Source organism: Mycteria americana, chromosome 4, assembly GCF_035582795.1.
Source record: "Mycteria americana isolate JAX WOST 10 ecotype Jacksonville Zoo and Gardens chromosome 4, USCA_MyAme_1.0, whole genome shotgun sequence".
Lineage (NCBI taxonomy): Eukaryota > Metazoa > Chordata > Aves > Ciconiiformes > Ciconiidae > Mycteria > Mycteria americana.
In genome coordinates this window covers 90594352-90620920 of record NC_134368.1, presented here as the reverse complement: position 1 = coordinate 90620920, position 26569 = coordinate 90594352, and the positions used below count along the sequence as shown (strand labels likewise).

At 50.0% G+C, this 26569-nt stretch overlaps 1 protein-coding gene across 6 annotated transcripts in view; it reads right to left on the bottom strand.

Annotated features, from left to right (window-relative positions):
- The window catches only part of SLC4A4 (solute carrier family 4 member 4), a 227753-nt gene that overhangs the window by 18161 nt on the left and 183023 nt on the right, over window positions 1-26569 (bottom strand). For all 6 annotated transcript variants that reach the window (XM_075501329.1, XM_075501335.1, XM_075501332.1 and 3 more), the window contains exons 13-19: window positions 24197-24330; window positions 19131-19402; window positions 14365-14435; window positions 10085-10273; window positions 7855-7968; window positions 7350-7511; window positions 1005-1183 (exon numbers count right to left, since the gene is read on the bottom strand). In XM_075501329.1, coding sequence (XP_075357444.1) covers window positions 1005-1183; window positions 7350-7511; window positions 7855-7968; window positions 10085-10273; window positions 14365-14435; window positions 19131-19402; window positions 24197-24330 — 1121 coding nt within the window. The remainder of the gene's footprint in view (window positions 1-1004; window positions 1184-7349; window positions 7512-7854; window positions 7969-10084; window positions 10274-14364; window positions 14436-19130; window positions 19403-24196; window positions 24331-26569) is intronic.

The window sequence follows — 26569 nt, the reverse complement described above, 5'->3', positions numbered from 1 at the left end:
TCATTAGCTCGCCACTCTTAGGTTAGTAGCATATTTTGAGTCCTGGTCATAGTACTCCAGCAGTTGGATAAACGGTCCAGGCCTTCGTGGGGTGCCGAACATGTGCCGTCAGCGGCACCCGCAGCCGCTCCCTACATCCAAAAATACTTTCGCCAGTAGGACTTTAGAGTACTGAAAGTTAGGCCATTAAATTTCTATTTAGTCGCCTGAACAAGTGGCCTGATTTCCAGAAGTGCTCCTATTGAAAGTACTTAATTAAGGCAACCAAATACAGAAAAAATTGCTTGATTAAGTAGAGCTGATTGCTCCAGGCATGACAGGTTTACGTTTTTTACCATTGTTTGCTAATGAATGCCTGTCTAATTTCCGTGGATGAAGAAACCTGCAGTAAATTTATCTCCTTTCTCAAACACTGGAAAACTATGTCTGATCTGGCCGAATAAACTTTTGAGGAGTTACACGGGGATTTGTCCAAGGAATTGCCAGAGACCTGTGCTGCTAAATCCCACAGCCGGGTTTGGAAATACAAAGGATGCAGCACGAAATTCTTCACAACAACTTGGCAGTGAAAAGGGCACCACGGGCACCAGAGCTCGCTCTGTAAAAATCGGTGTATTTTGGGGTGACTTCAACGTGCGTGCCCAAAGCAGACCAAGAAACGGTCGAAGCTCCGGTGCGAAGTTGCCTTCCTTTCCTCCCTTTGCTCCCACAGGTTTGCCGAGGCTCTCCCTCGTGTACAGGCACGCACGTAGTACAACAGCTTTCTTCCTTTTCAAGAAAGAGTATTTGCAAAAGGGCTACGCCAGATAAACTTCTAACTGGGTATATGCTCTGCGGACAAAAAAAGCTGTAAGGAAGCACAGCCCATCTGAAGATTTACAGCAAATCTAAGAGCTATTCCCCCCGAACCTCTGCACGTGTCCTGCTCGAAGCAAGACCATTTATAGTACAAACTGATCTTTGCAGGCAAACAAGGCAATTAAGGCCTTTCTGCTTTGACATACCTCACTCCCAAAAACTTGGGCTGTTCTCCAGGGGCCGAAGTTTCCGTCTCCATCTTCAAGCTGTCAATATGAGCGATGGAGATCACGGTAGCAGCGACATACCAGGGCAGACCCATAAAGGAGCATATGATCATCAGAATGGCCACCCAGAACAAATCCAGATGATATCCAGCACCTTTCTGTGAAGGGAGACAGACACCCTTCAGCTTAATTATTCTAAATACCTATGGAACTGCCAGGGCTCTGGCCCGGGGGCAGAGGCACACCAAACAAGCAGCAGTTCCTTCTACAGCATCTTTTGGCCAACAGAGATTGTCATAAGAAATAGCAGAGTAGGACACATTGCTCCTTAAAGGATGAATTACCTGTTTTCCCTGCGGCGGCAGGTAAGTGTTACGGTTCTGGCAAGCTCTGAAAACAGCAGCATACAGCAAGCAGAGGAGAGCAGCAGGCTTGCGAGCAGGCTGGCAAAAGACCAAGCCCCTTGTGTACACTGTACACTGCTCGGAGGCTGAGCTGGCACGAGGCAAGCCCCGCGACCGGTCAAGCAGCTCTTCGCAGAGGTACTTGACACAGCAGACCGTGAGTTCAAGACAATCCGAGAGCACCGCCTTCACCAAAAAAGATTGGGTGAGGTACGCATCGCACCTTGTAAGCAGTGTAAGCAAGCTCTCAATATGTATCTCTCTCTATTTTTTTAATATATATATACACACACACACACACATCTTAGTTATAATGGGTTTATAGTGTTCGGAAGGAGCTCTGCATCACCTCTTAAAAACCAAAACTGAACCCCCATCATAAAGCGCTACTTTTATAATGATATGCTCCCCTTTTTTAATGAGGTAACACAGCGACAAGAAATCCAAAGCCCAGCACCATCCCACCCCCCCGCCGCCTCCCCGCAGCGCGTGCGAAAACACGACGGCCCCTTTCCACAGCCCGCGACAGTTAGGGCAGCGAGAGAGTCTGGAGAGGGCGAGCGGACGGAAGATCGCCTGCAAAGCAGGAGGGCGGCTCGCGACGGTGTGAACCGTTTGTCCTACTGCTCTGCTACGAGCGCGCAGGACTCCTTGTGATGTGGTGGGAGGCCAACATCGGTACCTCTGTGCGCCAGCTCGTCTCGCGCCTGCGTGAGCAACAGCTTGGACGTGCAGAGCTTTAAATGCCCGAACCACCCTTCACAACCAGCCCAAAGCCTAATTTTAGTTTTAAGCAGCTGTTGTAAAATCACTCTCGGTGTCATGACTTAATGAAGGCTACCTGAAAGCAATCTTACAGAAATACGGTGCCCGCCTAAAGGTAACATAAATAAAACGTATTTAGGATAGGAAGCAACGGAGGGATCTCAAAATCAGGACTTCACAACTGGTCTGAGCCCTGCTGATCGTGCCTGGCGCTGGAGGCATCTTCCTCAACACCCAACCCTAGGCTTTCTTGGGGAAAGCAACAAGAACAGCTGGTGGGCTCGTACCCTATCGAAAGGAGAAAGCTGCCCTCATTCTTTACTCCTTTTTCAAGACCTCTGGTCTTCTATTTTTTAACTCCTTTAATGAACTAACACAGGAAATCCACCAGTCACAAGTGCCAAGAGAAGTGAAGAAACAAAAGAGCCACCAAAGAAAGGGATCTTCAGAAAAACACTAGACAAATCTCTAAGGTTTGCTATTTTAAAGAAGATTAACTTTTTTTAACCCTGTTCAATTTGATTTTATTGGAAAGAACAAATCACCGGACCTACTTGGTGACCCAGGAGGGAAAGCAACCCAGCTCGCCTTGAACAGTCCTCACTGTTTGCCTCATACGCGCTGCTTACCTTGGCCGGCCAGCAGCGCTGGGATGGGCACTCACCGACGGGACACCCTGCCAACACTTTAGCAAGGCACTACCAGAAAAAAACTGGTCCTTCTTTTGGCCTACAGTCGATTTTGGGTATGGAGGTGATTTTGGTGCAGAGTAGCAGGATCGGGCTCGAGAACCCCCAATTAAACAAAAGCATGTGCTCCCAACCATAACAAAGGAAGCAGGAAATAAATTTTTTATATTAAAGAGTACTTTGCTGGAGCATTTCTACTGTGTTCCTGAAAAAGCATACCCAGTGCTGATCGCATAACCACATTCAGTGCCTATAAGCTGAAGCGATGAAGGGCCTCTTCTTCATGGGGGAAGAACAGCGAATATGTTCTTCCAGTGCTTAAGAAAATGATACGTCTGCTTAGTTAGGTGCAGGAGACAGACGTAAAACTGAGACCATGTCAAGGATGAGCCTCCCCCGGAGGAAGACGTGGGCACAGTATTGAATGTATCTGCCCAGATCCAGGTGGCAAAAAGCGATGTGCTGAGGGTTTTTGTTTAAACCAGCCCCGTAAGACCATCAGCCAGCACTCACCACTGAGCACGACAAACCCTTCCCCGTCCCCGTTACTCTGACTTTCTCCTCCAGGTCAGGCTCAGGATGGTCTTAAATCACACGTCAATTGTCCAATGTCCGCAGTGACCATATGAACTGAAACATCCTCCTCTTTTCCAAGCAACAGTTCCATTCACATTTCCAACAGCTCTCGATACACCTGATGAAGCAGATATCTGAATAATGACCCAGCATTACCCGTGTTTTGAGGGAGTCTACTCTCACGGGTTAGACCACTTGAAACGTGTCCCGTTAGCAGGAAGGGAGAGTCTTCTTTTACAGGAATTTAATATTTTTCAATAGAACTGACCGTGCAGGCAAAGGAAAAACCCTACAGGCATGAAAAACTGCATAGCGCCAGGCTGGAAAGTTTATTTTAAAAACATCACTACATCCTAGGCTGTTACATGTCAGCGGATATAAAGCTCCTCTTTAAATAACATCCAACTGTGGCTATGCCCTTGGTATGTCCCACATCTCTTCAGTTTATTGCTTGTATTTTACGGCACTATCGAGCCAGCACAGCTGTCATACTGGGGCCATCTCTGGCCATACCCACCACAGGCGGGGTCCTGCCATCGCCCCGGCACCCCAAAACCTCCTTCGCAGCGGCTGGCAGCCACATCGACGTGCCGTGCCTGCTTGGGGACGGCCGCGACACAAAGAGACCTTGTTCTGCCGATGGCTGGGAACATCCGCCAGCGATCGTCTTACATGAGAAACACAGCAACAGGGCTTGTCGGATCCAGAGAAACTCTGCCCGTTGTGGTAAGGCGAGAGAGATTTTGGCTTGGATGCGATAACGCAAAATTAGGTCCCGGCTCAGGTTCGAGCAGAGCTCCTGATAGAGGAGGTGCTTCCAAGCTCACAGCCTCTCACACCGCAAGCCTGAGCTCCCAAAAATGGGCACTCTCTGCAGATCCATGCGTGACCTGGTGGACCTACTCTGGCCACCCTCATTTTCCTTTCCATGCTGATTGTTGTGGTTTAACCCGGCAGGCAGCTAAACACCGCATGCAGCCGTTCGCTCACCCCCCCCGCAGTGGGACGGGGGAGAGAATCGGGGAAAAAAAAGTAAAATTCATGGGTTGAGATAAAGACAGTTTAACAGGACAGAAAAGGAAGGGAAAATAATAATAATAATGGTAAAAGAATATACCAAACAAGTGATGCACAATGTAATTGCTCACCACCTGCTGACCGATGCCCAGCCAGTCCCCCAGCAGCGATCGCTGCCCCCAGCCAGCTCCCCCAGTGTCGATACTGGGCATGACGCCCTATGGTACGGAACAGCCCCTTGGGCAGTTTGGATCAACTACCCTGGCTGTGCCCCCTCCCTGCTTCTTGTGTGCCTGACAGAGTGTGGGAAGCTGAAAAGCCCTTGACCAGTGTGAGCACTGCTCAGCAACAACGACACCATCGCTGTGTTATCAGCATTCTTCTCAGCCTAAACCCAAACCACAGCACCATTCCAGCTACTGGGAAGAAAACTGATTCTATCCCAGCCGAAACCAGGACACCGATGCATCAGATTCATAAAGTATCCCCTTACAGTCTATGACAGAAGTGCAGGAAGAAAGCTGACCACAATCACAAAGCAACTTTCTCACCTTAAAAACAGCAGCAGATGATAGGGAATAGGCCCGTGTCTTTGAGGGAGGAAGGTGGTAGGAGGAAAAACAGACGTTAAGAGTCATTTGATGCTAGAGGAGAAGTTTGAGTTAGGTGGACTTGAGCCTGGGACTAGTTTCTCTAGATAACGAGAGCCTGTGAAGTGAACGGCCATTTGGAAGCACCAGCACTACCAAAAGCCAGCGGTTTTGCACATCAGCTGTAAGGCAGCGAGCGATCAGACCCTTCTGCTGGCCCCAATCATCTTCCTGAATGCCTTGTTGAAAAAAATGCCAGAAGGAACGTCTGCCAAGCATCCTCATTGGAAAGCATCCTATCCTTCCTCGGTGTTCCTTAACATCAGACCTGGGGACTTGTTTCAAAGGAATGAACAGTTCTGGTAGCATGTATAACCCTATTTGCTGGGCGTAGGGGACAGAATGTGTTTATCCTACACAAGCAAACATTGGGAATGACATACATCAACCAGTTTCTGACTGCGTTTAATTTACGGATTTCTTATCTCCTGCTGGAGAAGCAGAGCACGCCAGATGGACGCGTAAAGTGGACAAGCATATAACTTTCTTTGTGGATAGATGTGCACCCGCTTTCCTTTTCTAATTCTTCAAACGGCGGAGTCTTGCAGAATTACCGAGGCAAACGACACCTCTGGGGTCAGGGGTAGTAGATTCGGAAATGAACTTCATCCAGCCCTCTACTAAGGTAGGCAGTACTACTACCACGAACAGAATTGCAGGGGCAGCAAGGTTATGAAGGCAGCTAGATGTCGTTCACATCAGTATTCTTTACAAGACGAGCTTTGACTAGCCTATCCGTAGAAGATTCCTTTGCCATTCTCCAGTGTTTACAGTTGGAGAGTGAAGCTCTTGCAAGGAAAGATCAAAACACTGTAAAGATTTTAAGAAACTTTTTGGGTTTATGTTGACATGGAAAGAGGCTTTAAACAAAAGTTCTGCCTCTCAAAGAAGGGCTGCTCTAATTTCTTCCAGCTCTAGCTGCATCTCTGCCAGATGAGCAGTGGGTATGATGTGACGGGTCTAAGTGCTTTCCTTCCCCTAGAAGGGAAGGGGTAGCTGGCTGGTTTTGGGAAATCCGACTATTCACAGAATCACAGAATCGTATAGGTTGGAAAAGACCTTTAAGATCATCAAATCCAACCGTAAACCTAACACTACCAAGCCCACCACTACACCATGTCCCTGAGCACCTCATCCAAACGGCTTTTAAATACCTCCAGGGATGGTGACTCCACCACTTCCCTGGGCAGCCTGTTCCAGTGCTGGACAACCCTTTCGGTGAAGTAAAATTCCCTAATATCCAGTCTAAACCTCCCCTGGTGCAACTGGAGGCCATTTCCTCTTGTCCTATCACTTGTTACCTGGGAGAAGAGACCGACCCCACCTCTCTGCAACCTCCTTTCAGGCAGTTGTAGAGAGCCATGAGGTCTCCCCTCAGCCTCCTCTTCTCCAGGCTAAACAACCCCAGCTCCCTCAGCCGCTCCTCATCAGCCTTGTGCTCCAGACCCTTCACCAGCTCCGTTGCCCTTCTCCGGACACGCTCCAGCCCCTCCATGTCTCTCTTGTAGCCAGGGGCCCAACACTGAACACAGCATTCGAGGTGCGGCCTCACCAGTGCCCAGTACAGGGGCACGATCACTGCCCTAGTCCTGCTGGCCACGCTATTCCTGATACAAGCCAGGATGCCACTGGCCTCCTTGGCCACCTGGGCACACTGCTGGCTCATGTTCAGCTGGCTGTTGACCAACACCCCCAGGTCCTTCTCTGCCGGGCAGCTTTCCAGCCACTCTTCCCCAAGCCTGCAGCGTTGCCTGGGGTTGCTGTGGCCCAAGTGCAGGACCTGGCACTGAGCCTCGTTGAACCTCACACAGTTGGCCCCAGCCAATTGTACTCCTGGCATGGGAGCTGTTTGCGAAAGGAAAGGGAGGAGCAATCCCAAAGCTTCTCACGTGGGAATGCTTCAGGCCGCACGACGGTGAAGCCAATCAAAGTTAGTAAGTGCTCACTGAACGAGACATTGCGAGCTGGCCCTGCACAGGGTTCTTGCTTTAGGAGGAAGGCAAATGCTGTTTGCGCAACGCTCAAGATTTTCAACTGAATCAACGGTTTTCCTGGCAAAAACTCTACGCTAGTCAACAAAATAAATATTGTTGTTCAACACCAGCAACGACGTTTCTGAGGTGGCACGTACGTTCAACACTGCCACGGGCCCTCCTCCATTTCTAGCACAGAAAAAGCAGCGGGCAGCTCTCTGCACGCGTGCAAGCCACGAAGCGCACCCACCTTGAGCTTGTGCTCCTTCCTGTTGACGATGACGGCTGTGATTTGCTGGTCCATGAAGATGAGGATAGTCACCAGCAGGGCAGGGATGGCTGCTGCCAGGTACACCCACCACGGGTTCCCTCCAAAAGGTGGGATAAACCAACCCCTCTCGGGACTGGTTGGCTTTTAAGGGCAAGGAAAGGAAAGCTTGCGTTAGAGCCGCAATACAGGAGCGATGACGTCCTAAATACACTTGTACTTCCAGCAATGGGGCGACAGGGAGACACTTGAGGTTTGCGACCATTTCATCCTTCCCATTAACAGCAACAAAAGGTTCAAAGTATGGAGGCAGGATTTAGGAGATAACCAAAATGATGCTAATAAAAAAGGTATCATCTGAGTAAAACGGTCCTTTCCAGATAGCTGACTACTCTCCCATTTCACGGGCAGGTCATTTTATATGGGGCAGATGGGTGGCAAAGGGAACCTCTTCCAAAGGCCACCAAACAAGCTGACAAAGACGTACCTTGAATTCGCTTGGCACAATTAGTTTTGGTGTGTCCACGCCTACCAGGGCATCTATTCCACAGAAAATCAAAATGGACAAGATAATGGCAAAGTCACTGATGAGCTTCCGGGCCTGAAACAGAAGTTGATATCGTAACAGTAGTTAGCACTACGAAACACCATTTCACCCACGCTGTAGTTTCCATGTGATACTCCAGGCTTGCGTTTGGTGGCAACACAAGCTCGTCATTTCTCCTTTCGTAGAAACAAAGGTGCACATTGTCATGTCTGGTGCCATTTGCCTAAATGTGCCTCGGTACTTTATTGCACTGTCCGAAAGCCAAACAATTAAGCCTAAACGGAAGTATGAAAACGAGCCTAAGGAAAAAGAAAACTGCTTTTGTAAGAAACTCCCACGTGAATTCTTCAAGGCACTCTCACTGATGTTACATTCGACAGCAGCCAACAACCACTGGTATGGAGACCTAGCTCCTCCGCAGCAGTGTCTGAAGAGACTTTTCAGGATCAGCTTCCAATATTAACAGATATTGAACATTTACAAATAAACCTAAAAAAAATAATGACTTTTTTAGACATATAAAATACTGTCTCCTTCTGTTTGCCTTCCGATCTCTGATTCTTTAGGGTCCACATATTCATGTTTGTCTATGCAGGGCCAGAGACTGCTTTTTTGACGAGTCGAGCCTCTCGTGTTATCACAGGATTCCTAAGGTATGTGGCTCTAACAAAAAAATCCTGTGTTATCCCCCGACTCCATTCTTTTAATATGACTGATTTTGCAATGCGGATTAAAAAAAAAGAATGGGAAAGGGAAGGAATGGTATTTTACACCAGACAATGGAAACGGTCACGCACTTCCCTTTAGCAGATGGGAAGACCCAAACTTCCACAACAGATGAGATGTTCTGTACGACTGGCAGAGATTACATCGCTTTCTGTTCAAGTACGAAATCAACCTAAACAGACAGGAGAACAAACCAGGCTTCTCACCTAAATCCTCAACACGCCCTAAGAGTGCAACTCTACTGAAGTCATTGGAATACGACGACTTCAAGCTGCCACTGGTCAGACCCCAAAATTTAACTGGGCAGGACCCGCTGCGCTTGTCTGTGACCGTGTGATCTTTTCAGAGCTGTTGTTCCTTCCAGGTTTCCTGGGTTCACATGGTTACAGATAAATTGAGCTGCATTCCAGCCCGGCTGGAATTTGTTTCCTTTTTATTAAAAATAATAGAGGTTCAACTGTAACACAGCAGAACAGTAAACATCCAATGCAGGATAAATCCCCGTGTGTCAGAATGCCAAAAACAGGGGGGGCAGGTCTCAGCAAGAAACATGGCTTTGGTACACACGGAAACCGCCAGCTCGCACGCGTGCCGTGGTAACTTTAGCTGGGGAGACTGAGAGGTGGATGTAAGCTGGCTGTAAGTCTGAGCAAAATCTTGTTTAAATCAATGCAGAGGCTTTTCAGGTCATCCTTATTTTGCATCTGATCCTCAGAGGAGAAAGGGCATTTCTGCTTTAGGTCCCTACTGTAACAGGTAGATCAGACACGGACCGTAGTCGAATTCGACATTTTTACATTGATTTCTGCGCATTTCAAACGCTACGCGGTAATGCCAAAGATGCGCCTCTCTTCTCTTCTATGCGGAAGCTCGCTTACCCGCTTTTCCTCAGTGACAAAGCAAAGGGCTTCTTTTGTCCTCCCCAAATACTCCTTCTGGCTATAAGCAGGGAGACTTCTGACATAACGATTAACAGCCCCTTTTGGCCGTTTGGTCTCTGTAGAGCGGCCACGCATCCTACCCCAGAGTCAGCACATCGCATTAAGCTGTGCACCTGACACTGAAAATGGCCAGCTGAAACTACAGAGGCCTGAAGGACTCTTCTGATTTCTTAAGGCTGATAAACTACATCACTGTGTATCTCAGCTTGGAAGTGTTGCCGTCAGTACCTTTAAAATCACTGCCCCATCCCTACGACAGATTACGGCTCGTTTTGGCTCTTCCGCTGCCTTACCCGTGCCCTCCAGAAACATTGAGAGAGGGAAAGCTCAGCAATCCCCGACATACCTTGGTTAACCAGTACCATGTTTCTCAACCAATGCGACCCGGCTTCCCTGCAAAGCATTTCTCCCTGCGTGTGTGACACCTATACCAAAAGGAAGGCTGATCTTTGCACTCTGAAAGAGTGAAGAAACAGACTGCTAGGGTGAAAGGACATACTTACAGTGGTTGGAAAATAGCGACTGGTCTTGAATTTCTTCAGGGCCATGGAGCAGGTGTAAGTGCCAAAAAAGAGGATGAAAGACATGAGGGTGATGTCAGGGACATATTCACAGTTGTTGCCCACAAGTTGTCCTCCGTGTTTCAGGCACTCCTTCGTTGTCAGAGATGACCAGTCAATGGTGGTGTTGTACTGCAGAAAAAAAAAGAGAACGTTTCCATAAAGCTGTGCTCGTGCAACCACTGCTCACGCTAGGACAGGAACGGGGACAGAGCATCAGGAAAAATACTGGAAAAGGGAGGCACGGAGCAGAGGCTAAAAATCCCTGCGCTTGTGTGCAGACAGAATGGATTTTAACCCAGACAGAGGATGATATTACCTGGGAACTGAGGACAGGCTGGGCCTCGGAAAGAAGACAGAGATCTTTTATCCTCTGCTGTGGTCTGCCAGACACGCTCTGCATTTTCTCCAGTAGAAAGGCAATGTTGGAAACCTCATGCGGAAGCTGGAGCGGCCTGAGACCGCCTCGACATCCACTACATCCACTCCCCACTGCTCGTTCACTGCAAGCAACACCAAACCCAAACCTGCTTCTCGCGAATCAAGACCAGCACTGTTTCCACAGCAGAAAATCTGCCTCCTTGCCCTTTCTAGAAACGAGGCTTGAGCTTCGCCTAATGCCCGCTGGCGTCAGGAGGCTTCTGCACACACGGTGCCGTGCTACACTGCAGTTCCTGGGTGCCCTTCCGACATGCTCTGAGCACCTCCACCATGCAGCGCCAATCGCCCGGGGCTAAAGGACGGGGTGCTACGCTGGTGAAGGCTGACTAACCGTGCGCAGGACACGGCCCTGCTGCTGAACGACCTGATCCGGTCTTGCGGTGCACGGAGTTCAGCTCTGGGATCCTCCTGCGTATCTTGTAAAAGCCACCAGTTTATCAGTGCCCGCAGAATGCTAGACATGCAAAGAAAAAGCTGGCGCACCCTGTAAATATTCCATGTTAATTGTGCTCCTCCACACAGCCGGAGTTACCAAAATCCCCTCTGTTTTACAGCCGAGCGGTGAGCAGGATGCTGAGGTTCAGCCTCCCTCTCTGCTATACCCCTGCAGAGCCCTGCAGAGCCGGCGCACCCCAGCCGGCCTTCCCCGGGCACCGAAGCAGCGGGGTGGCAGAGCGGGACTCTGCCGCGCTGCTGCGACCTGCCCGGCTGCAGCTGCAGAAGTGTCCCAGAGCAGCAGCTCAGCTGCTGGGACTGAGCACAACACCCCCACATACAACGGTTTCCCTTGATTTCAGCAAGAGCCGAGGGTCTCTCCCCACAGTCTTGCCGAGTAAGAACCTGCATTTGAATTGCCTTTAATCGCTTCCGTTCTCATTTAAGCACCTCGTTACTAACGACGGCTGACCGGGATGGCCAGACGGGGAGGCACTATTTGGATTTCCACTCTCGTTGTGGAACCCAGAGCCGCACAGGAGGTGTTAGATGGTCATCTGTTTCCTAACGCTTGTGGTGAAGCAGAGCCCGAGGAAGGGGCTTTTCCCCTCCCTGCCCTGCGTAATTCATCATCGCGTCATCGCAGGGACGAGGACAGAACAAATCCAAATGCACGAGAGGCCAAGAAGATACACGTGCGTACGGCAGCGAGCTCGCGAGGCTATTCCAGGCGTGCACAGAGAGCTCTGCCCGAGGGGAGAGTGGGAACGCAGAGAGTATATGCTAACACCAAGAAAAATGTAAAGTCTTTCCAGGTACCTACAAAATCCCGTCAGTCTGGGGAGTTTTAGAATCACATTGTCTCTGCTCCTCCTTTTCTGCATGAAAACCCCAATGAAGGAAACCATAGTCACTGGAACCATGTCACAGGAACCATTCAGAGAGAAAGAATATTTTAAAATAACTCAAAATGAATAAATCCATAGAGAGGAAAGAGTATTTTACTCCAAATAGTTGAATTATAGAGAGCTTAACACAAATGTGGGCACAGACTAATTCAGACCAACAAGCAGTTTACCAGTAAAAGGATGTTCTTTAGGCAAAAGTGCAAGGCACAAAATATCCTTTTGTTTATACGTGACATTTTCAAGTAGGAAAAAACCCCAAACCCTAGCATATTAGAAATCTTGAAAATATGTGAGGTACTCGCTGAAGGGAAAAGGTTCACGGCCTCATGTTGCGTCTATTAGTATCTTGTTCATGTGCGTACGTTGAAGAATACGTCACATACACCTCCAAACTGGATGCTTATAAAGTTGTGGTCTGAAGCCACATGCAATAAACTGCAGCTTCCTCGGCGAACGTTGTGAATCCCAAGAGCTGAACGGAGGCACGATTTTGCTGACACCGATGGCGGCGGGAGGAAAAAACCCAACAACAACAAAACCCCCAGCTCCGCGTTGCTGTTTGCCAGGGTGCTGCCACGTTTGCTCTCTCAGCGCTGTCTCTCGGCGGCACCGAGCAGCAGCGCTTTGTCCCTCATCGAGAGGATTTCTGCACATCTGCTCTGCCTGCTGACTTCAGGATGGCAACAGAGGGAGAGTGAACGTGGCTTTCAAGGCAGGGAGATAAACTAAAAAACAAGTATTTGGGGGCATATTTTACATTTTGCCATTTTACATCTCGGGAAATAAGCACCAGAGAGTGTTCCATAGGTAAGATTACCACTTGGGGTATCAGAGAGCAGAAAGAAGAGGGCATCTCTCTTCTTTGGGAGACCCCCCCAGCGTGATCTTGCTTCGTCCCCCTGCCAACTGCCTGGCAGGATTTGTACCGGGGCTGCTCTTCCTATTCCCAAAATCCTTGTCATGTGTCCCCAGATATTTGTTCTGCTTTGAAACTCTAAGGCATCCAAAAAGGGGTGGAAACAGAGCTAAGCTCTGCGGCTAAGCTCTGCGGCCTGGGCTGGCTCCCCGGTGGGGAGCGGGGCTAGGGCAGAGCGTCCCATGGGGAGAGCATGGCCCCCGGCTCCTTTCAAAATCAGGCAGAGAGACAGAGTCAGGAGTGACGGGAGCCCCCTCCAGCCCCACCGCGCTGCAGGAAGGGTGCTGCAAAGCAGGGTTTGGGGGGAGGAGGGCTGACATGCTGAGAGGGCTGTTCCAAGAAAGGACAGCCTGCAAATGCAACTCGTTGGATTGTCTTCATGTCTCCAGGCCTCAGCTCGGTTCTTCGCCTTCCTCTGAGGCATGCCTCCCTTCTCCCGAGACCGACAATCAAACGCTAACCCCACAAAACCCGAGAAGAGTTGCTCTTGTTAACGGAACAGAGGCGGCAACGGGCACTCTTCTCCTGACGGGTGGACGTAGGCGTCCTGACGGCTGGCACTGTATGGGAGCTGGGGGCTGCTCATCACTTCCCCAAGCATTATTTTCTGTGGCGGGCAGCTGAACAAGGAGGCCCTCATTGCCAGCCCTTCCAGAAGTAGCCAACTCAGATGCTCAGGCACCGCGGCCAGCTGACGGAGGTGGGTCAGTGAAGAAGGCAAGGAGCAGTAAAGGGCACACGAGGTGCAGCCTGGTCACCAGGAGACCTCGCTTCTATTTCTTCACCCTGCGACCGACCCCCTCGGGGACCTCGGGCAATGCTCTTGCCTTCAGGCTCGTGTCTCGCGCTCCCAGTGCCTGCAGACGGCGTGCCCAGCTCAGAAACCCTTCCCTTTCTGCCGGGCCACTTGACGCCACGCAAGAGTGGCCACCACATCAAAAGAAACACAGACAGGTAGGGTCTGTATTCTTCAGCAGAAAGTTGTTATTCTGTGTCTCAGCTTACTTCCCCTGCATCCAACACAAATATATCCAACACCATCAAGCTCCATTTCTTTCTCCTCATCATCCAAAGCTCACCACCGGAGTGAAATGTGGAAAAGCCAGGGTTAGCTACAGAAAAATCAAGGAACGGGATGGAAACAGGACCTTCCAAAGGAAGGGCTAGCCACAACACTCCTACCGTTACAGCCCTGCACACAAGGATGTGACTAATCCCCGGGGAGAACCATTTGCATCCTGCCAACACGCACGGATCGGACTGCAAGGAAGTGGCCGCTATTAGCAAGTAATTAATATTATCAAATTGTGCACACAGTATTCCCTTTGCAGTACTACAAGAAATCCTTGGAGGACCAAGCGAGCATGCCAAAAGGAGCAGTGTCACGGGCAACGGGGGAGCGTCAGAGGGAGGGTTTCCTTCATGCGATCGATCCCTGATCTACCGGCACTGCCCAGCAGAAACGCACGGCACCTACAGACTTCAAAGACCATATAATGCCTGCTCGCGCAAAGGGCACTTACCATCTCGGTAGAGGAATAGAGCAGCTCATCGACTGATGGCAGCGCTGTCCTGTTAAACAGCGAGCTGTTATCTGCAAGAGAGGACAGAAGAAGGAATACCGTGAGCGTGGTGCCAAAACAGCTCGGAGGGAAAGCAAATTTCCACTATGAAACATCTGCTAACTCCATCAAACTGTTTGCCATCTCTTTGCTCAGGTGAAGTGAGTCAAAAGTATTGTTTCAGAGTGACTCAAAGGCATCAATCATCAATCACTTAAAAAAATGGAAAGAAAAGGCTAAGTGAAACATAATTCAAACCTGACTGGGGGTTTTTTTGGAGTTAATTGTAAAAAAAAAAAAAAAAAAAACCAGAAAAACAGACAGACAATATAATATTTCATGGGTTTGCAGTATTTTTCTAACAATTTCGGGATTAAAATAAATATCCACATAACACTCCTAATGATTAATTTAAAATTAATGCACAACCCCAAAGATATCCAGAAAAGCAAAATGCATTTCAGAATCCAGCACAAACACATTTTTTGAGTTAAAAAAAAAAAAAAAAAAAAAAAAAGAGTAATTGAAATCAACAGGATGGAGATAATTTCTTTGAAAAAAGGGGCAGCATTCACTGTGACAATGATACACGTTTTCCTTTTGTTTTCATGGGATTAGAAATCATTTATTTGAAATTTCATTTAGAAATGCAATCCTTCCTGAAAATAGGCTTGTCAACTATGTCCTCATGTTTTCTTTAGGTCTTGCACGTACTTTTGTGCCTGATAAGAATACTTAAGTTGTATTAAAATATTGCATAACTCGCATTTGTTTAGCTGGAGAAAGAGGAAGCGCATTTGTCTTTTACACTACTGAAATCCCACTAGAGTCTAAATAAGCAGCAGGACATATTTCTGCGTAGGCAATCTTTCCCGGGTCCTCGACAAGTAAGATCTCATGACTCTCGTCAAGACGTGGGGTTTTTTGTCCCTCGAAGCGTTCTTGCAGGTCTCGCTGCCGGCACCTTCCTGGCGACGGCAGGGACGTCTTTGGAAAGGCCGGGCAGGACAGGGCTGCGCATCCCGAGCGGGCAGCCTGCTCCTTAACCCGGGGACAACGCCTGGGCGCGGAAACCGCGCCAAGCTGCGAGCCGCGCTGCCAGGACGGAGCTGAGCCCGTAAAGGGTGCAATCCTTTTCCTGAGAGGTCAAGTCTGAGGAGAGATAGTAAATGTCTCCGAGAGCGCTTCGTGTTCTTTTTGTAGCATCTCCAATCACGTCCAAACCCTCTCGGTAGGCTTGAGAGATGAGGTCAAGGGCCTTTTGGGTGGAGCAGCTTGTCCCCTCCGAGCAGAAACACGCAAGGCGGCCAGTTCAACAGGGGTCCTTCGCGCTGTCACGTCAGTACCCAAAAACGGCACGGAGCGGTGAGCGGCAAGCTGCAACCTTCTAGACCCCCAGTGCCCTCCGCTGCGGCTGTCGAGCCCCGCCGGCCTTCAAGCACGCCGCCCTGACGCTTTGCTTTCGGCTGAAGAGTGGCTGTGTGGATGCTAGTGCTCCTGCAAGCGGATGGAGCGTGGGTCTGGCTGCTGGTTTTGCCTTTTAACTTCTTGACCCACGTTATAAAAGGGTGCGTGCTAGCTCACAGACGCAGACTGGAGGTGCAAGGATCAAAGGGAAGCCCCCGCGGGACGCGCTCGGTAATTATTGCCAGAGCACACACAGATCTCGTCGGCCATTTCAAAGGCATTTTAAGGTCCTGCGAAAGCGCGGCGGGGCTGGTGAGACGCTGCTCCCCGGCTTGCGGAGGCCCCTGCAAGCGGGGGTGCGGGCAGAGCCCAGTGCAGAAACCGAGCAATGCGAGCTAAGGGCTGATGCCAAAACTCTGGAGCCAAAGCTTAGCGACACAGAGAAAAACCCAACAGTAGAAAGCCTGAATCAGAGTGTGAGGGAAGAAGAGTCCGCTTTACCTGTGGCGTGACGAAAATCAATAAAGCTTTGCCTGCACTTGCTTTGGGGAAAAAACCCAAGCAAATCTCCCCCGACGCCAGCACAACCCCTGAGAGCTTATCAGCCACTGCTTACAACACCCCAACAGCAGCAGACATGATCCGCACTAGAGGAAAATCACTGGAAAGCAAGCACCTGCTACCGCATCGTGCTTTTTTCCTAGAACCAGGCATCCCCTTGTGCTAATCATCTGCCACGTGCATTTTTATTCCATTTCCCGACGCGTTAGAGAAAGCTTGCAAACTTTCAGGGAGGAAATGTCAGCATAAAGGATAATTGACGTCCTCACGCTCTCTTGGTATCTGCTTACAAAACCTGCTGCTGCAAGACCTTAGGTCTTGAGCTTTGTTTCAAGCACATTCACTACACCGCTGGGATCACAGCTTGCTTTGGGTTAAGTTCAGATTTCCAGGCTTATCTTATGCTGTGCGATCCCCCTCGGTGTGTTCATCCCGAGCCAAAGGACAAAGAGCCCACCCAGCTGCCCGGGCACAACTCCCCCTTTCCCCAAGCCCCCCGGTCACTGACATGGTGCTGAGCAGCCAGCAAATATCCCAGAAGGGCCACGATGGTATTCTGCCTCTACTTTGCCATCTTATACAGGGCTTTAAAAAAATGCAGGACGTGGAGAATAAGGCCGCTTCTGTTCAGTGAGCGAAATGTTACAGGCTGACTGCCACTGCGTGGCTATGAGCATGACCCCAGAGCAAGGCACCACCTTTACAAACGAGCAAACTCAGAGGGGCTGCAGAGCCCCTTTGTGAAAGCGTTGGGCTTAGACTCTGCCCTGGCTGTTGCTCGCTACTTTGCTGCTGATTTACTGTTGCGTGGTAAGAGAGAAAACCGAAAACCTCCTCTGTGGCTGCGATGAGCTGCCGATGTGGAAACCCGTTTGTTTAAGGAACAGGAATTAAATCTGTGCTGTCTTTTGCTTATGGATGCTGTCTGGGTTTATGCAGAGACACAGCTACATAGACATGCGTGTATCCGTGTGTTTCAGGAAAGGCCAAACTGTCGGTGTCACAACAGCCACGCTAGCAGCTATTTAACAGGCCACTCGTTCCTCTGGAAAATTCCTTGCTTCTGTGCATCAAATCCACCGTGGAAGGACACGCCACCAAGCAAGGGATGAGAACAGCCACAGGACCCAGCTAGTGCCGCTTGCTCTGCCAATACTCTAACACCAGCACTTGCTGCTTTACACACAGAAGCCTCAGATTATTTTTTGAGCTTGTCCTGGGCTGAGTTTAAATACGGGATCGCTCTGTTAGCTGCTCCGTTCCCAGAGAGTTGGCTGTTTCCAATCTTCTCCCTCAACTTCGACAGCTTCTGAAGCGCTGGCCTTCATGCCCAAGGTGCCACGGCCTCAGGCAGATCTGAGCAGGAGAGCTTGGTGTGGCTGGAGCCAAGTCCCAGAGGGTTACCTGGACAGACTGCTGTCAGCACCTCCAGGACTATCCGTCACTCCTCCTATTCAAGGTTTATGCAACGCTACTCGAAAAACTAAGGAAGAAGCACTTGGAGATGATGACGATAAGGTCATCTTTACCCTCTGAAACAAACATCTGGCAAAGTAGTAAATCGGATGCAAAGAGAACTGTGGCAGTGAGGGTTTGTGAACTTTATCAAACCACACAGGCTGATCCTCCCCCTGCTTGCTTACAAAGGTAAAGACCAGCATTGTATTTCCAGGCACAGATCTCTCAGGAAGCAACACGTGGGCTTCTGCCACATGCTCCGTTCCCTCTACACATGCCAGCTGTACCACCGAGCACCGGGTCTGCGCCGTACCCGTTTAGATGGGAAGCGGAGACTTTCACTTCGGCATTGACCGTTCCCCATCGTCCTAACTCCGAAAAGGAAAACACCCTGCCACTCAAATGGAAGCAGAACTAGACCAACATCCGAGTGCTTGCAGAGCCCCTACGCTCTATAACTAACGTAAGCACACAGCTCCTAGGGATCCAGTTCCCGACACCTTTTGCACAGAGACAGCTAGCAGCAACCAGAAGCTTTCCCTGTTTGACAGGTATGTTGAGATAACCTGAAGTTTACTTTGAGCACAAACCAAGTTTCTTACGCACTCCTCATTGTCTGAAGGATCCTAGGAGTGGTCACAGCTTCCCTGGTGGTACGAGCCAGCGTACTTCTGTTTGTATTTGGGTTTTGTAACCTTTTGTTCCTGGTTGGGTTGCCAGATCTACACGTATGCTGGCTACACCTGCCTTGCAGCCCACACTCCGGTGATAGGCTGAACTGTTGGATATACTTCCCTTCCGCTCTAGGAAGGAATTGTTTGTGCTTTTCCACTCATACATGCAGCCAGGAGGTGGGAAACCACCCATGTTTGGGTAACACCCTGAATAAATCCAGCTCCTGCACTTGACTAAATGGCACAGCAGATACGAGGAGTGACCTGAGCACCATGGCAGTGACCTGGCCACCACTTCTGTCCCTTCACAGACTTCTCAGAGGAATGCCATTCAAAATTCACAGCCACAGGGATGCAAGGAGACGAGGGTAGAGAGACAGCTTCTCCACTGGTAGTGATGCTCACACGAGGAGTCCCAGGAAGGTCGGCCATAAGGACATTCCGGTTGGCACGCAGGGTGAAATTCACCCCTCAGCTTCAAAATAAGGCTAAGATAAGATATCTGAAGACAACCGATAAAGAAGGATTAATCTACCTGTTTATTATCTGGACTGCAGCACAATAGAAAAAGAAAGCAAACGCAATCTCCTATCTGCAAATTGGAGAGCTAATTAAACATTCTCTTACCTGGATCTAGTGGTTCACAGGCACAAGAGTAATGCGTGATATAGTCCACCTTGAACTCGGAGTTGATCGGGTAATGGTCTGCCAGCTTGATCATCTTCTTGAAAGCATCGTAAATGAAGATGAAGCTAATAAGGGAGGAAAAACCTTCTTCGGTGAAGCGGGTGAAGTACTTGACCAGGAAGCTGGCATCGGTAGCGACGAGAATGAGACACTGGAAGGCTGACCAAAGGCCGATCCAGAGACGAAACTCCAGGTAGTCAAAATGATTGTCTCTGCAACAAGACAGGGGTGGCAGGAAGGAAAAATATCGGGGTTACATAAATCCAAGCAGGATCTCGCCAGCGAGAAGCGGCGAACGCACGGCGTCTGGGACCTGTGCTCATTTAGACTCAGTGAGAGCGCTCCCAAGAGCTAAGCCCTCCGTTTTCAGCCAGGCAACTCCATAAATGTATGCGGTGCGCTTTAATAGCCAAGGGGGCAGAAAAACACGCAGAAGTGATCAGTCTTCCTCATGCCTCAACTAATAAATGTTACCAGTGAATTCAAGCTCTTTCTAGGCTTCCCAGTAAAAATCCTCCCTTGGCAAACACGCACAGGCTGTAAAGGCCCAAACATCCAGCTGTCCAGACCAAGAGCAGCTCAACGCCGACAGCGTTCCACCAGCTGAAGACGTAACCACAGCTTACAAATCTGCTTCAGAAGAGCAATCTCCTGCCACGTCTCACACTCAGGAGCCTGCATGTCCACCTCGCAGGCCCTTGCACTATCTGCAGAAAGCAAAACAGCAGCAGCAGCAGATCAAAAAGTACAAAGCAGAAGATGACAAACCCTGGTGCCAGGACACGGCAGGCTGCGGAGAACGATGGAGCGAACTGCATCGCTCCTTCCTGGGAAGTTTGTTCGCCCCTTGCTTGCTGCTCGAGGCTGCCGTGCCCCGACGGCAGGCTTTGAGGACCAAACACGAGGCAGGCTTTGAGGGCCAAACGAACACGAAAAGCGAACACCAGAGCAGATAAAGCCCTGCCGGGAGGTTACTGCCTGCTCTGGGGAAGGGAGCGGGGGGGCGGCGGGGCCGGCAGCCCCAGCCAGCCCGTCTTCCCTGGAAGGCAGGAGCCCTGCCGTGTCGAAGGACAAAGGAGGAAGGGCAGTTTCTGTGGCAAGTCTCAGAGCAAAGTCCCTAACAGCGTCAGAAAGCTCTGGGGAGGGGATGGGGCCCAGGAGTTTCTCTCTTCCTTCCCCCAACTACATCAAGTGTTGCACAAAAAACTGGACGTCTCTCCCTGTCAGCCTGCCTTTAAATAAAAAGCAGCGAAAGCCGTCTTCAAGACACCTTAGGAATGCAGGCTACACCAGACAACCACCCACAGCTCTAAAACATAATAGCAGAAAGGCGTCTTCAAGTGCCTCTCCAAGGCACGAGGGAGGAGGAGGTTGCTGGATTGCCTTGCAGCACAATCCCTCCCGGCCCGTTTGCGGCGAGAGGACAGGCGTGGGCCAGCACGGGCTCCTCCGGAGAACCGCGCGTGCCTCGCAGAGGGCTTAGCTCCTACTACCAAGGGCGGTTTTAGCTCAGCGGCAAAACGCTTGGTAGGGCGCTTGCAACCTGGCAAAACCGGATGCCTTCAGAGCTGGCTACAGGCTGGTCCCGCCATTTACTCAAGTCCCCACTGCAGAGGGACTCCCCCAAACCTTGCGTAGTAATAGCAAAAAACGTCCTTGCATCTCCCACGTACCTGTTTTTACACACTATTTCCCGGCAGACAGGGTGGGCTGTTACACACCTCTACCCTTTGTCAGCGTTCACCCACAGGCGGCAAACTTTGCGGCAATTTTGCACGGCGCACCCCAAGCGCCTACCCCACCAGCAGCAGAAATCCTGGCCAACGGAGGGGCTCGAGGGCAATTTTCTAGTGCGTGGGATAAAACTGCAGAGTAGAGAACGAGAGAGCCCCTCAGCAGGGGGAACGACAACCTCGCGACTGTAAAACGGGAGGAAAGGCTGCAGACCAGGCAGGGTGCCAGTTATCGGCTTGCTGCTGGGCAGCGTCCTGCCTTTCTGTGCGGGTCCTGGGTCGGATGTCGGGTAGGCTCAGACAGGGTCGGGCATCTGCATCCAAACCAAGCCCCTGCAAGGCTTTCTCCTTATTGTAGATAAACATCTCAGGGAGGGCTGCAGCCTTCTCACACTGAGAGTCTGACCTGGAAGAGGGGTAAGGAGCAAGGAAGAAACAAAATGATGATTTAGAAAAAGAGAAGGGGAACCCCCCCCCCAAGAAAAGAGCCCAGTGACAGGTCTCTGAAATATCCGGAGTCAGTGCCTCAGAGAGCAGGAGCTGCCATCCATCTGAGCGAGTGTGGAGAAGACGGCTGGCAGAAGCCCAGATGGCATGCTGACCGCGCTCCACTGAGGAATTTCAAAAGGTTTTAAACTACTTTTTTTTTTTTTTTTTTTTTTTTTACCCCTCCAAGTCCTGCAGCACTTCTGAAGCTCACAGAGGAAATGAAAAAGCACAGGACATTTCACATACACGATACAACAGGCTAAGTACTTTTGCCATGATTAATTTTCTTTCCGAGGTCTCTGGAAGGGAAACTTTTCCAGCAGCCCGCTTCTGCGGCTGGAAGGCAGAAGGGCTGGGGTCCTGCCTTCCTGGGGAGCCCAGCGCCTCGCCTCCCGCGGCTTCCAGCTCGGAAACCCAGACTCATTTCACAACGGGCACCAGAGAGACTCTGCATGGGAGCAGAGCTCACCAGCCAGGACGCGAGTTGACCCGGGGTGTCCTGCAGCATCGACCTGCTCTGCCGGCGACGCGGCGAACGCCGCTCCTGCAGGCACCCAAAGCGAGATGCACGGCTGGATACGCGAGGCTTTTTTAGGTATCTCTCCATGCACGCACAGAGTCAAACTTTAAATGAATCGGTAGATGGGAAGTCTTTCTAATTTTGCTCCCAGCAGGGAACAGGGTGTTGTGAATATGAACAACCGCAAATGCGTTATTGAAAAATCACAGTACTTGATTCCAATTTCCTTGTGAGAAAGGCTGCCTCGAAAAATCCTGCCATTCTGCTCCAGCAGGTTGTTAGGACAATAGCTTTTATAACCACCACCTCCTCCTCGGGTTAAAAATAACCACCTTCTCCCTCCCAAAACCGTATAAAGTGTTTTTCCATCTTGCTTTTCTCCTTCCGTGTGCTGCACCTGGGCTTTGACCCGCCCGCCAGATGCAGACAGCTATAGCATGTCTATTCCCGGTTTTATTCATTTATTCCAGTCGAAGAAAGAAGAGAAGGGAGCCCCCCTCTTGCTCTGCCGCGGACCTCTCAGCAGTCGGCAGCTTCCAGTTTCCCTCCCCAGGCTAGTCTAATTTTCTGTCCATTTTTTCTAACCCCCATCCCTCCCTGCCTATGCTCCAGGGGGGGGAAGAGACAGGCTCCAAGTCCATCTCCTCTGCCCCTCGCCGTGCGAGGACAGCGGCAGTCCCAGGGCCGGGCCGGAGGGGACTGCGCTGCGTTTGAAGGTGCAGGTCTTCTCTCCACGGCATCCTCGACTCCAGGATGAACTTCTCCCCAGCTTGGCATGAATACGGCTCTAGCAGCAGCCAGAGCGTGCTGCGAGGCCGGTCAGGCTTCAAACCCAACTGATGATGAAATAACACCAACTTCGACAACGCAAGCGGGAGGATCAGACCCTGCCCGTTTCATCCCGCCCTGCGCTATTTTCACAGACGCGGCTCACGCTGCCACAAGCATTATCAAAAGAGTTAAGTAACCAAATGAAATCATCTCATTCCAAAGAGCCCCGCGTAGCACTGTGCGTGCGGGATCACATGTAAATACACTGTCTGCCTTAGCAGAAGCTCTCTACCTCAAAAGGCTTCTCCAGCATTCACAGAGTATTCACAGGAAAGACATGATTATACGTTCTCAATTATTTCTGACTAACTACCCACAGAGATTAAATATAATGAGGAAGGAGATACAATTAAACAACCAAACATATACCATGTCTCCTGCCTTATTGCAACCTGCAGCCGTGTTCAGCTTAATAATTCAATAGACCTTTTCTAAAAATAACCGCCAACGGCCAAAGAGCCGTTCCACATCACAGGCGACTGCTTTTGAAAGGAAGCCTAGCAATGCCTTAACTCCAGCAGCTCTTGCCTTTGCGTACCGAAACACAGGTCCTTCACAGCTTGCAATGCTGTCAACGCTCCCTGACAGGGGAAGGGAGGGCTACGACTGATTTGGGGCCTTTTCTGTATACCCTAAAACCATCTCCTTGCAAAACACTGTCCAAAGTATCAGTAGTCCCACATGTGAAATCATCAACGAATGTGCCCATTCCTTTTAGGCGTTCTCATTATATTTTGCCACCGTTGCAGATGTGGGAATAGTAAATGAGAACACCTAACAAAACGGGCTCCCTTTAGCTCTGGGTGTCAGCTATCGCCGCTGCATCAACGTGGTGGGGAGGGAGCAGAACCTCTTTATACCAGTCAAAAGGAAAAAAAACCCAAGAGCATTTGATGCAGCAAAGCTCCACCGAGGAATTCTGGGGACAAACAGATGGATAGCTGCTTCTATCATAGGTACTTTTGCCTTTATAAATAATAGCAATTATTTCAAATGAGTACTAATTTAAGGACAAATTTTTGGTAACCTTGAGACCTGCGGGATTTGGTTAGTGAAATCACCGAGAGCTGGATTCCTTTCTTTGCTCCTACGGGAAATACAGAGCAGCCAGGGCACCGCATGCAGCGGCTGGGGAGGACCAGCACACTGACTGTAGCTAGCGCAGACTTCTCATCAGGGACAGACTTGGCCAAGAATTTCCAAGAGCCCCAAGGAGATACGCACCCACACACAGGGCAGCGCTCCGGGACATGCGTGCCGGTGAAAATCCCTGATGTGATGAGGGCACTGCAGCCTCAACAAGGAACAAAGAGATGTTTCATTTCATGCACTAAATCCCCTCCTTCCCCACCGCTAGCCATCTCATTCCCTAGCTACTATTTCATTAGTGTGAGACATTCCTCCCCTCCTCCCTCCTCCCCCCTTGTACTTACTTGCTGAAATTAAAGAGAAGCCGTTCAAAGACGAGGACAGGTCCTGTGCTGCTCAAAATTGTGAGTGGCTGACCAGCAAAAAGGCAAAATATCGCACCGGTGACGGCTGTGCCCAGAAAGCTCTCCAACACGCCCTGCGGTAGACATAGGAGAGAAGTGAGTTCTACTGAATAACCCTTCCTATTAGCGCTGTTGCAAGAAAATGAGGAGTCACGTTAGTGGCGGGTGGCATGCTGGATGCCGATATGCCCAAGGCTAAGGGGAGACCATCTTCTGCCCTCTCCTGCAGCCGCACACAAAGACGTGTTCATCCCACACAACTCATAGTTACTCAGGATAACCAGCAGCTCCTCTTGTTACATCTGAGGCCCAGAGTTTAAGAACACTATATTGTATTTGGCAAGGGGAGGAGAGTGTTTTCGAAGACCACTTAAAGGATTTGAGAACTCCTTGAACATCTCCCGTGTCTTTGTCAGTGAAGATACACGCTTGCAGGGCTCTTCAGACAGACAGGGCAGAGCGTGGCTAGAGGACAGCGCTGACACCCTCCAGGGCAACGGAGGGCGGGTTTTTTCTTTCTCCAGTTGAGCAGACACTCTTTCTAGATAAACAAGATGCCTCTCTTTCAAGTAACTGTTTCAGTAATTGGGACACAAACCAAACAAGGCGACTTCATCCACCAGTCATGTGGCGAGACCCAAGTTCATCAGATGTCACCAGCAAGTAACAAATTCCATATTTAATGGGCTCTACAATTACCTGTGGCATGGGTGGCAAAACAGCTTCACTGGAGAAGGATAAAAGAGCATGCTTGATGCATTCTTGGATTTTCATGTCCATCTATAGCTGGACAATATCTACTTTTAAAACGCAAAATGGGGATGAAATGTAAATGGCAATAAAATGTGATTATTGACTCGGCGTGCATCCTTCTACAAAAATGGCAGAATTCGCTGGACCTTACCTCCTTTGCTCTTATGGAAACCAGTCTGTTTACACTTGACTGAGTTTTAAAGGAACAACAAGAGCATCATCCCCTACCGAATAAGACGTGCAGCCATCAGCATCACCCTCTCCAGGAATACCTACCCGACAAGCAGGGGCAGATTTAAGCATAGGCTTATGTGCGTCGTTGTAGCTGTGTCTGAATCAGCAGCCTCATCAATACTGTACGCGCTGAGCAACCAGCAATTAATGGCACATGCAGGTCCTTCTTTCCACCCATGACAAATGTCAGGGTCAGGGCTGCAGTTTTTCTGACTTATCAGTGGTAATGCAAAGAATTTAAGTTTTGTGGCTCTCTTTCTTGGATAGACCCAAGTTACCGTTGATACTGAGGAAAGTATATTCACACTGTCATATGTCAAACCAGTATGTTACTATGTAGAGCAGAAGATTTATTTTTATCTACTAAATTACTAGCAGGACTTTCTCTAAAGCAATTGTAAAATGTTTTTCTGGGCACAAACATGATGTCAAAATGCCAGTGGCCAAGCGCTGTTATCGCTGGGTAATTAAAGCAGCAGCATGACAGCTGCGCAGAGAAGCAAAAGGTAAGGAAGGGTGAAAAGTCGCCTGTTCTGACACACATTCGGTCACTCGTCAACCTAGCCAAGCTGCTGTAGAGTGGACAGAAACAACCTTGCCTTGGCAGGAGGTGACATCCTCGGTCCTTTCCATTTCTAAGTGCTGTCGGTGGTGCCCATCACTAACAGCCCCGGCCCTTGCAGGGACCAGCGCGAGGGAGATCTGCTCGCCGCGACGCCCTGCGGCCTTCATACAAGGATTGCGCAGATTTTTACAGGGGACACGGACGGGAGCCCGCGAGCCTTTGCTTGCTGCCTTTGGGGGACTTGTGAGGATGAGACAATTGCTCTTGGGGCAAGGAACAGCGTTGGCACAGCTGATCCCCTTCGCTCCTCCCGCATTACTCACCGAGAGGGCCTTCGCGGCCAGCGCATCTGGAATCTCTTTTCCCTGCATTCTTCCACGTGTCTGTAGCTAAGAATAGTGTCTTTTCTCAGAAACATAAAACTCTGAAGTGAGCTTTTAAAGAAACGTTTGGCCGTGTCAGGCTCTCTGGGACAGGCAGCACGGGACAGGCGATTTTTAGTGACTGACCCAGCAGCAGTCACGTAATTGTTTACAAGAAATAAGAAGCATGAGCTGTGATGCGGTAGCCCCAAAAATACTGTTTTCTATGAGGACAAAACGTCTGGGGGAAAACTTCTAGGTGCTGCTCCTCAGCTGTAGAAGCTGGCAGAACCTTCCCTCGCATTTCTGAGTATCAAGATCCCATGCAGCTCAGGCTCTGAGATGTCTCACAGAAAACCCCGCTTCCAAACTCTTTCCTGCTGCAGGAACGCCCAATGG